Source organism: Urocitellus parryii, chromosome 14 (genome assembly GCF_045843805.1).
Source record: "Urocitellus parryii isolate mUroPar1 chromosome 14, mUroPar1.hap1, whole genome shotgun sequence".
Lineage (NCBI taxonomy): Eukaryota > Metazoa > Chordata > Mammalia > Rodentia > Sciuridae > Urocitellus > Urocitellus parryii.
Window position 1 is genome coordinate 4,527,166 of NC_135544.1, and position 12,209 is coordinate 4,539,374.

General features: G+C 38.5%; 1 protein-coding gene across 8 annotated transcripts in view; it reads left to right on the plus strand.

Moving 5' to 3' along the window:
* Positions 1-8,173, plus strand: part of Nrg1 (neuregulin 1) — a 987,318-nt gene extending 979,145 nt beyond the window's left edge. For 5 of the 8 annotated variants that reach the window (XM_026409439.2, XM_026409434.2, XM_026409433.2 and 2 more), the window contains 4 exons: positions 1,057-1,183; positions 3,444-3,574; positions 4,574-4,780; positions 7,519-8,173. In XM_026409439.2, the coding sequence (XP_026265224.2) occupies positions 1,057-1,183; positions 3,444-3,574; positions 4,574-4,780; positions 7,519-8,173 (1,120 nt within the window). Of the gene's footprint in view, positions 1-1,056; positions 1,184-3,443; positions 3,575-4,573; positions 4,781-6,995; positions 7,117-7,518 lie in introns of those variants that run through there. The other 3 variants (XM_026409441.2, XM_026409443.2, XM_026409447.2) reach the window with 1 other exon arrangement.
* Positions 8,174-12,209: the final 4,036 nt, after the last annotated feature.

Genomic DNA, 12,209 nt, shown 5'->3' on the forward strand with positions numbered 1-12,209 from the left:
TTTTCTAAAAGAGTGAAAAATGTTTCAGTTCTACTTACTTGGGTTGCCAGTGTAAATGCTGTCAAAGGATGAGTGAGGTATACAAAAGGAATCTCCTGAGAGTAAAATAAGCAAAGTTTCTTTAGAAAGAACTACAGGGAAAGCTTTAAAATAGATTTGTGGCCACTGGTTGACCCTAAAAACTTGGCCCATCTTGACAAATGTATTTATTGTTTGCCCTTCATTTTTCTGTCTTTAAGTCTGAAATAATGTTAAATTAACAGGAATTAAAAACAAAACATTTCCTCATAACATGATATACTCTTGCCAAAACTAGTCATGGAGATATTTTCATGATCTGAATATTGCATTGAGGAAAAAAATAATATGCTTTTGTACCACAAAATTAAGGGCATGGATTGTATTTTCTTAATACCCCATGATTTAGAATGCTGCCAGAATGGAGTAGGTGAGAGAGAGAAGCCTTCATGGAATTGACCTCATACGACTTATTAGATTCAGTCTTAATATTCACTACCTTTACACAAAAAGCATTACAGGGGTAAGACCACATTATAATTGTGCCGAAACCTAATGGAAAAATATGTCCAATCTCACTATATGGGCCCACACACATACACACACTGTGTATAATGTACAGATTCAAAACTAAGTATGTTTTCTGAAAGAATCCACAGGGGAAAAAACTACAAATAGAATCAGTCATCATTTCTACAGCACAAATTGTTATCTAGGACCAATGACCATCTGTAAGATTTAGGGGAAGATGGGTTGATTAAGAAAGTTGGGATTTTATTTTGTTTTCTCCTCCTTCTTTCTTTTTCTTCAGTGAAACAGTTAAGTTTCTGTAAGAATCCCACACAGCTTTTCAAGCCCAATTGCTGAGGATGTATAAGTCTACTTATTCTGAGATGGAATGGCATATAGTCCTGTCCTCCTCCTCACCACCAAGCCACTGCCTTGAATTATTCTTAGGTGTTGGTAGAATAAAGATTTGGCTGTACTAAGAAATATAAATAATAGGAAAAAAATTATGCTTCCTTTTTTTACATCTAGGAAACAGCGGAAAAAGCTTCATGACCGGCTTCGACAGAGTCTTCGTTCTGAAAGGAACAACATGGTGAACATAGCCAATGGGCCTCACCATCCTAATCCACCCCCGGAGAACGTGCAGCTGGTGAATGTATGTTGACTGGCCAGTGAGACAAACTACGCATGTCCCTTTTGTACTGGCACCTTGAAGTTTATTTTCTAAAGCTCTTAGGCTCTTAGCTACTGCCATTAATCACCATGGCTTCCAGGAAACCAAGATTTCACCAGGAGAAAATAATGGGAACATTTTTTAAAGTGGATTTGGTTTCTGTAAAACCGGCACATTTCCTCTTATAAAGTGTTCATTAAGGAGTTGGAATCATAATGTTGGGTTTGTTCTGCAGAGAGGCTGGAACAGGAGGAAGAAAACAAAAACAATGTAATAAAATTAATAAAACCAGAATCAGAAGGAATTTGTATTTTTTTAATAATTTGGAAATGAAGACTCTTCTAGTCTATAACTGATTAGTACAGATAACTGAGCCAAGGATTTGGAGTGATATTTAGTAGGGGCACTTTACAGTAATGGATGATTTACTGATTCTGATTTCCAAAAGAAGAAATCAGGGCATGGAAAGGTCAAGTGACTTATCAAACATGCTTCTTCGCAGTAGAAAAATTGGGAGAATGTAATGCTTGCTACTCCCTGGCTGCGTTCTATGTGATACCAAGCACTCCAGATGAAATGCCTCCTTAAGCATTCAAATATTTTGTTTATACTTTACCAAGAACTTGGCCTTTAAATCCAACTAGATGATAGTATTTTCAATTCTGGAGCCTATATATCATCATCTTCCAAACCTCTCTGTTTTTATAGACAAGAATAGATCTCCTGGCTTTTGAAGTGTTACTCTTTATATTCCAGAAAAATACTTCTTGTTTCATTTTTTTATTTCCCTCTGTTATATGGCCTTTTAGTAGATCAATTCCCAAAGATTGTATCATAGTAATCATTTTTCTATCCTATTGGGAAAAAAGGTGTATACTTAGTAGAGCAGAAATGTTATAGACCCATGTCTGGAGATAGTGGTTTCTAGATTACCCCACATCTTATAGCAGAGATCTACAAACATTATTGGGGCAAGGTGCTGATAGGTTAATAACCTTTCTTGTTCATCAACGTGTTCTGCAGAGCTAATAAGTGCATTCTCTACCAACATCACTATGATCTGTTATTATATATGTTATAATATATCAGAGTCTTATTGCTATGAGTGCCTGGATTCTATTATGGCTCTAAATGGTGTGACCTTAGACTGTAACCTTTTCTCAATCTTATTTATTATGAAAACAAGCCTAAAAATAATAAATGCTTCAAAGACTTCTTGTGAGTAGTAGATAAAATAACTTACATGAAATAGCCTAGTGGCACTTAGATTCATTAAGCTTATGTCACCCCTCAAGAAGCAAGAGCAGAATGTGCATGGACCAGAGATAAGTCACTCTGTATCTTTTCCTTATATATACCTAACCAGCTATAATTCCCAGGAAGATCCCTATGGAATAGTCTTTCCATGAACAGAACCAGCTGGAGTTTCTTGCATAATCCAAGTTGTATATTTTTGGGCTATCACAAAGAGATCAGGTTCTTTAGTCTTCATAGCTCATCAGAATATAAAGTGCCCTGTTTATCAACAAATAGTCCGTTCCATTTCTTTTCCTGTTATTTAATTCAATTTGTTAGAAATACTAATAGCACTTAAAATACAACTTCAAAACAACTTTTAAAATACATCTTCTCACTGATAGAGGGCAGCAATAGCTACTGTGGTTTGCTGATGAAAATGAAATAAAATGTAGCTGCACTAAATGTAAGGCCCTCTGTATACTAGGTATTCATAGATGTGTCACCTTGACAACTATTGTAAGCCCTTCAAATTTTGTAATACCCTTGTTAATGTTACCATTGACAAGTTAAAAATTTTAATATTGAAATTAATTTTTTTTCAAATGACTTGAAATTTGAAGTAAGATAAGGTATGCTTTTCTTTTAATCAAAAATATCTGCTAATCTTCTTTGACTTGCAACAATCCTGACAAAAATGAGTATCAGAATTTGTTTTGAATTCTAGTCATGTAATTAACTGGAACTGAGAGAGAAGAAAGGTCTTTTTCTGAGAAAATGAAGTTAGTCGTGATTTTAGGACCTACATTGTGTGTGCATCCAGAGAGTAATTAATTCCATTTTTTCATCCAATCTAAAATCCAAAGTAGCCGAGAGGATTTGCCATACAGCACTGGAGAAATGAAAGTTATTATGAAGCTTGTGTACAAAAACAGATGTGTGTGTGTAACAATTTTAGTATTTTGATTTACATGCATCTTCAAGTTGTGTCTCTGTGTCTACCCAGCAATACGTATCTAAAAACGTCATATCTAGCGAGCATATTGTTGAGAGAGAAGCTGAGACGTCTTTTTCCACTAGTCATTATACCTCGACGGCTCATCACTCCACAACTGTCACCCAGACTCCTAGTCACAGGTATGAAAATGTAAAAATTCCACAGTAGTTCTCTAAGAATGAATCTTTGCACGTGAGCTTTTACTATCATTGCATTAAGAAAGGAGACACTTGGGAGGCAGTACAATATACAGACCTTGGACATAAACAGACTTTGGACATTGGTTGACTCTACTCTTAATAGCTGTGTAAATCTGAGTCTCAGGTTTTCCGTTATCAAAAAAAAAAAAAAAATGATGGTAGCCAGGCATGGTGACACACGCGTGTAATCCCAGTGCCCCCAGAAGCTGAGGCAGGAGGATCACAAATTCAAAGCCAACCTCAGCAATTAAGTGAGGCCCTAAGCAACTCAGTGAGACTCTGTCTCTCAATAAAATACAGAAAATGGCTGGGGAGGTAGCTCAGTGGTTGAGTGCCTCTGAGTTCAATCCCTGATACCACCACCAACAAAAATGGTGGTGGATAATAACATCTACTTTATAGGGTTGTTCTTCCCCATTCTAGAGATTGTCATCTCTCACGTGCTGCTACTCACTGAATTGCTACACAGAGAAAATTCTAGGTTTCTATATAATACCTAGAAACTGGATTTTATATAATACTTGGATTGCCTTGGAAAAGGTACATGAAGATTGGTGAACCCTAAATTCTCAAATGCCCTGGTGATCTCAAACTGATTGCAGGCTACCAAGAATAACACTGCACTTCCAAATGGAACTGGTACAACCAGACATTTCCCTGACCTAAAGGATTCAAGAACACAAGGACTAAGAACATTTAACACATAGTGGCATTTGATTAATATTGATTGAATGAGTGAACGAATTAATAAACTGGTTCACAGATCTCTCTCTATAGCAAGTTTCTTTGCATCAATTCTTTTCTTACACAATTACTGCGGTAGAGAGCTTCTCAGGTATCATTCATTGGAAATATCTGTCAGAATGACTTCCTTTCATTTCCATTTCTGCATGTCATAAAACCAAACAAAACTCACTTCCTCTCACGTTTCCCTTCTAGCTGGAGCAACGGGCACACAGAAAGCATCCTGTCGGAAAGCCATTCTGTAATCATGACGTCATCAGTAGAAAACAGTAGGCACAGCAGCCCAACTGGGGGCCCAAGAGGACGTCTTAATGGCATAGGAGGCCCTCGCGAGTGTAACAGCTTCCTCAGGCATGCCAGAGAAACCCCTGACTCCTACCGAGACTCTCCTCATAGCGAAAGGTAAAAGCGAGGGGCAAAGCTACTGCCCAGGAGAACCTCAGTTAAAGAATCCCGTGAGCACCTGCGTCTCACCCAAGGAGAGCTGCCTTATCAGAATAAGGGCGGCGGTTCCCATTTCTAGGAGTGCACCTAGTTGAAGTCATCTTTTTGATGGAACTTATTTCTTCTGAGCTTCTCTGATCGTCCCAGTGCCTGGCAGGCCACAGACTCTTAAAGAGCTGGAGTGATTTGATGTGGAAGGTGCAGCAGACTTGGAGTTCCCAGAACTGGCCATAGTCTCAGACCCATTCTGGGTCTAGGTTCCTCAGCCATAACATTAGAGAGATGGCATCAATGTCTGATGAGGACCCTTTAATTCCAATTTGCCAGTTACCCAAACTCTTAAATTGGTGGTCCAGCTGGTCTCATGTTCTCATGTGCTAACTCTGTCTTACTTTCCAGCCTCAGTTAAGTTTGTCTTTGCCGACAGTCATGGGGGAACAGCTGCTTGTGTTCCACTAAATAGTATCCCTTTTATAAAGTTCCAAGAAGGAATGAATAAGTAAATCTCTTTTATGCTGTGTCTGGCGGTCTTCACGGGTGGTTTTCAAAGAAGATGTTGTTGCCTTCTTTATGGCCCTTTATTCCAGAATGTTTGATCCTTGTTCTGGGGAGATTGAGAAGGGCTGGGGGAGTAAAAGCAAAAATAAAATAAAGAATGGAAGAAAGTCAACTGAAGGAGATGTTCAATAGGAATAGTGAATTCATACCTACACTTTATTCATTTTCCCCCAAGCTGGAAGAGAGAAATTCCCAATTGGTTTTTAGCCCACAAATAAGCTGCTACCTGTGTGTTTTCCAATCCACAGGGTTTTATTTTCTATTATGGTCATCTCATTCTAATCCCTGACCATTTATTTTTAAAAAAATCTTACATATTGCCAAATCCATATTTATTGGGTCGTTACATGGGTGGAGATGGTTTTGAAAGATTATTTGTATTCTGGACTGGGAAGTACAATAAAGATGACCTATTTAGCTTGTAATTCATATAGAGCTAACGGATGACTTCTTTACTACCCTTCCTCAAAAATGTCTTTCAGAACTGTATGGAATTTATCCAATTCAAATTCTCCTTGCAAACCATTTGTAAAAAAAAAAAAAAAAAAAAAAAAAAAAAAAAAAAAAAAAAAAAAAAAAAAAAAAAAAACAGGGTCCCAAACTGGCTTAAAACATTAGTCTTAAATTCATGTAATTCTACCTATGTGTTAAGGAAATCTGTCCATCTTAATTCAGTCTCCTTTGGAACATGAAAAGGAGGTTGGGATGAGTGCTTTCTGTGATGTTGATCTTTGAAGGCTGACATGCATATCCCAGATACCATCGAAGGCTGCAAAATAGCCCTGAACTTAAAGACCACAGGGAGATAAAAATGAATTACTTGTACATGTTGGTTGAATTTGGATTATCATTTCTCAAGGAGCTTAATTTCAGTACCCCCAGAATAAAGTCTGAAGACTTGAGTCCCAAATATTTCAATCTCCAAGACACTTTCCCATTTTAGACACAGCTGGATCTCACATCCATATCACTATGAATCATGGAAAAGCAGGGAAGTTAATAGGTTTTCTGTTCCTGTTAGCTGGAGTTCAGAAAGTGGTGTCCTGTGTCATCACAGGTCATGATGAATTAGACTCCGTGACTGTCAAGGTGAAGAAAAGATTCATTTATAGTGCTATGCATTGGTAACATTTTTATCAAAAGCTGAGAAATGTGACTCATTCCCCCTCAGTGCTGAAAATCAGGTCTGCTTATTCTGGGGGAAGAAAGTGTGGTATGGTAAAAACAGTGCACTCGGGGGCCTGGCACTGAGATACACTGCTGTCAGATGTGGCGTGATGACAGGTAACATAGTCCAGCCATCCCTTGAACAGTCACAAAAGATGGCCAGGCAACTTTTCATGTCCTCCTCTTAGGAAGCCAAAGACTGATGCAGTGGAGGGTTGGCAAGAGATGTAGTCTGGAGACCAGACAGAGTCTCCACTGTGGTAACTGTGAAACCAATGTAAGGTTCTTTCAGGCTTACCTTTGAATGTCATGGACCCTGGGATGGGTAGTTGCAAACTGAATGTTAACTAATAGCATTTCATGGAAAAAAAAAAGTTGAAAGCACACAAATGTATGACACTGTTGTCAGGAATAAATCTAAGTTACTATGCTCTTTTTTTTTCATAAGACATAACCTTATAGCTGAGCTAAGGAGAAACAAGGCACACAGATCCAAATGCATGCAGATCCAGCTATCAGCAACTCATCTTAGATCTTCTTCCATTCCCCATTTGGGCTTCATTCTCTAAGACCCCCTTGGCATTTAGGAAGGTATAGTATTTAAGTAATACTTCTTTCCCTTCCAAATCCCTGAGCCTGGGTCCTTATAAACTGAGTAATTTCTAGGACCTTGTGTTCTCTTTTCTTGGCTTCACATGCTTTTGTTTAAACTCATGATGAGACTGAAAATCCCCAAAGCTTTGATGAGCTAGACAATTTAGCTGATCTTTGCATGTCTTCCTGTGAGGAAACTCTTGGCTACATAATTTTTTTTATTCCAAGGGTGCTGAATTTCCTAGTTTAAAAATTGAGAAGTATGCCAATGATATTGTTCTCTGATGAGATCCTATCGTGAACTCTGCCCCCTTGCCCTCCCTGCTCTGTGCCTCTTATTCCACCACACTGATGTGGGGTATTCTGTGCTCACACAGGTATGTATCAGCCATGACCACCCCGGCTCGTATGTCACCTGTAGATTTCCACACGCCAAGCTCCCCCAAATCGCCCCCTTCGGAAATGTCACCACCCGCCTCCAGCATGACGGTGTCCATGCCCTCCATGGCAGTCAGCCCCTTCGTGGAAGAAGAGAGACCTCTGCTTCTTGTGACTCCACCCAGGCTGCGGGAGAAGAAGTATGAACACCACGCTCAGCAGTTCAACACCTTTCATCACAACCCTGCGCATGAGAGTAACAGCCTCCCCCCAAGCCCCTTGAGGATAGTGGAGGACGAGGAGTATGAAACGACCCAGGAGTATGAGCCAGCTCAAGAGCCTGTTAAGAAACTCGCCAATAGCCGGCGGGCCAAAAGAACCAAGCCCAATGGCCACATTGCCAACAGGTTGGAAATGGACAGCAACACAAGCTCTGAGAACAGTAACTCAGAGAGTGAAACAGAAGATGAAAGAGTAGGTGAAGATACACCTTTCCTGGGCATACAGAACCCCCTGGCAGCCAGTCTTGAGGCAGCACCTGCCTTCCGCCTGGCTGACAGTAGGACTAACCCAGCAGGCCGCTTCTCGACGCAGGAAGAATTACAGGCCAGGCTGTCTAGTGTAATTGCTAACCAAGACCCTATTGCTGTATAAAACCTAAATATACACATAGATTCACCTGTAAAACTTTATTTTATATAATAAAGTATTCCACCTTAAATTAAACAATTTATTTTATTTTAGCAGTTCTGCAAATAGAAAACAGGAAAAAAAACTTTTATAAATTAAATATATGTATGTAAAAATGTGTTATGTGCCATATGTAGCAATTTTTTACAGTATTTCAAAATGAGAAAGATATCAATGGTGCCTTTATGTTATGTTATGTCGAGAGCAAGTTTTGTACAGTTACAGTGATTGCTTTTCCACAGTATTTCAGCAAAACCCTTCCACATATTCAGTTTTTGCTGGCTTCTTGTGCATTGCATTATGATGTTGACTGGATGTATGATTTTCAAGACTTGCAACTGTCCCTCTGTTTGCTTGTAGTAACCACCCAATCAGTATGTCTTGTAATGGCACATCCATTCAAATATTCTTCTCTTTTGTATGAAGTTTTCTTTGCTTTCAGAATATGAAATGAGTTCCTCTACTCTGTCAGCCAAAGGTTTGCTTCATTGGGCTCTGAGATAATAGTAGATCCAACAGCATGCTACTATTAAATACAGCAGGAAACTGCATTAAGTAATGTTAAATATTAGGAAGAAAGTAATACTGTGATTTAAAAAAAACTATATTACTATTCAGAAGACAGCTTGCTCTTGCTAAAAGGAGCTGCCATTTCCTTTATTTTAATTTATTTTTCTGGACAAAAAGCAAGAGTTTTAGGCATAGCTTAGAGAATGGGTTCTGGCTTGCTATCAGGATAAATATAACACCTTAGAAGAGGACTTTGTTTTACTTTCTCTCTGGGGGAATGTTCCAGCGCTCATCTATTTGAGCAACAAACCACAACCAATAAAGGTGCAATCATTTCTGAATTGTATTTTTTCACTGATTTGGGAGCTACTGCATGGCTGTGTCATGGTACAAAAAGCCCAGCCCCAACAGCATACTCAGCAGTGTGTCTGACATGCTTCGAGAGTGAAATGTGCCTCTGTAAAATGCAGGCTTGTCATCATAGGAAAAAATGTTTCCATCATAGTGTTTGCAAGGAATTAATGTATAGAAGACCCAGGTGGAGCAGCCATGTGACTTGGTTGACATTTTAAATTTGATTGATCACTTCTTTCTCCCATTCTGTCTCTCTTGTTTTTCAAGGCCGCCTTGATTAGATCATAACTATGCATGAACATATTTTTTTGTCAGAAATGGCCAATGTGCATGTTTTGTGATTAGTAAGACTCTTCCACAAATGCTGACTCATCAGGAAGTGTCAATAGTGTTGAAAAGATTGCACCTTTACTTGAAGAAGTGATCCCCCACTGTGTACTGACCTCTCTATTTACATTCTCTGCCACCCTTTCCCCCTCTTAATTTTTGTTTTACTGTCACAAAAGCAGGACTAAGGTTGTTCTAAACCTTGCGTGTTCTCTCGTGATTGTAAATGAAAGCCTATAGGTATTAACATTTGAAATAACTGTTAATTCAGGAAATAAGGAAAAAAATTTTTTTAAAATGCCGAACCCACTGTATGCCCTGCCTGGTATCTGTCAAATCAGGGCTGGAGCTTTACTTAGGTTCCAAGTGGCCTCCTAGGAGTCATGGGAAAAAATGGGAAATAGTTTTAACAGGGGGTTCACAAAGTCCATGAGAGTACTCAACTTCTTCTTTGCAGATGTACTGAATCTTCTTCTTTATGTATGTTACAAATAAAGGGAAGAAATGACATGCAAGTAGGTCTTAGAAGAAAAATGTAGGCTAGGCATGAGTCAGTGTCGTTAGACTCCTATGTGTTTCTACAATCCACAGAGGTGCTTGTCTGCAGGTCCTTGAAGTTAGACTTAGTATTTGGTATTCCAATTTTCCTGCCGTTGTTCACATGCCACTTTCTCTGTGCTCAACATTGTGCCCATTTGCTTTTTAACCTACATGGGAGAGCCCTTGTTAGGTCATACTCATCTCCCAGTTTGCTAAAATGAGTTAGATCGTGGCATGGGGATAAAGCCCAGTTTCAAGAGGTTGTCTAAACTCTTTTAACATTGCCTTTGAAGGCTTTGACTCACTCCTCAACATTTCGATAAAGAAATTCCTACTGTTATTTAGAAACCTTACATATTCTGTTTCCAATTTTTTGGTCACTAGGGAGTTCAGAGGTCCCATTGTGAGAAATTTCAAGAACAAATAGAATCTTCTGATGAGAACAATGAATAACACATTTCTTCAGTTTGAAAATTTCTACAAATTTGGAAACTGTAAATGTACATGAAATTTCATTTCCAATCTGATTTTGTTACTCACAGAGATATGGCTCATGTGAGGTGAGACCACCTTTGCTCCAGGGAACAAGAGTATTCCATAATAAGAAAGGCCAGTTGACCACTCAGGGCTACCTGCTACAACCACCCAATTTATGTTCACAGGGACATTTCTGATACTTGAGTGCCACATCACTCTCAACCATCCCTATTTATAAATTCAGGCAGTTCAGTGGCAGTCCAAAGGAGTGGAAACCTATATTCCCAGAATGTGGAAAGCTGTCTTGGGTTTAAAGTAGTGGAAATGGCCCAGAAGTTTGACATTAACTTTCTTTCCTGGGTCTGGAATCATATCCCACCGAGGGGTATGCAGTGGAATATAGTATATACAAAACTCCTTTTTTTTTTTCACTCAAGATTCATTTTCTGTACTGTTTTCTCTTCTTTTCTTTCCCTTCCCTTCCTCCCCCTCTTCCTCTCTCACTCCCCCTCCCTCTCCCTCTCCCCCACCTCTCCCCCCTTCTTTTTTTCTCCCAAAGAATACCTGGTAGACAGCCTTCTGCTTTCTACAAAATGGTACTCTATGTGGGTGACTGTGTCTCAAACAGCAATATACCATCTCTTTATTTTTTCAGTGTGACTATTTTGATAGAGGTGGAGTTGATCCTGGGTAACTTGCTCAGTAGCAATTTCTTTCTTTCTTTTCTTTTTCTTTCTTTCTTTCTTTTTTTTTTTTTTTTTTTTTTGGTCTGAGGTTGAAAGGTATATGGCTCACATTGGTGAAAATTAGGAAGGCATGGTCTTATCTTTTAGTACTGGCTGCATTCCAAAAGCCACAGAGTTTTCTATCCACAAAGATCCATGAAACATTGCAGAGAATTGCAGACAAAAAGGAAATGGTCACATATCACAATTTCTATTATACGTTCACTTGTAAATACATATGTACATTACTTGGATGTTTTATTAAATCATTTATTGTCTTTATGAGTTAATGTCAGTTTTTACTCTCTCAACTTACTGTGTAACATTGTAAATAACATAATGTCCTTTATTATTTATATTTAAGCATCTAACATAGAGAATTGTTTTCATATAAGTTTAAGATAAATGTCAATATATATGTTTTTTTTTGTTTTTCTTTGCTTTAAAATTATGTACTTTTTCCTTTTTTTTAAAAAAAAAGAATAATTTATTGTTCAGGAGAAAGAATGTATATGTAATTGAAAATATTTGAAGAATGCACATTTGAAGGCCGTGAGGTACTGATAAACTAAAGAATTTATTATCCAAAATACTAAGCAATAAGTAATTGTGATTTATTTAAAGTTTTGTTCATTTCCCAAGAAAGTCATACTGCAATAAAAATATGCTACTCTGTGGAGACTTGGGCGTGTTGCTCAGCAGACTAATGTTTCAGTCTGTTAGACCAGCACCTTTTGTCTTACTTCGACAATTGTACTAACTTAGGAATGAATGTATTCCATAGACCCCATGACCATCTTGTCTGTGTGTTGCTTTTACCGCACTGCCTGTCCTGGAATCATCTGCCTCCTGACTTTGTTTACCACTTTCTTCCTTGCTGAAGGGGCCACACAACTGAGCAATATGACATTTCTTTCTCTTCCCACATCTACCCCACTACCACCACCATATACAATAACATCAGAGAGAAACATTTTAGGGCATGACTGCCTGCATTTCAGTTGTTAAGATGTTCTGTCATGACAGCCAGAAACTTCTTCAGATTGATGTGAAAATGACAACATGCC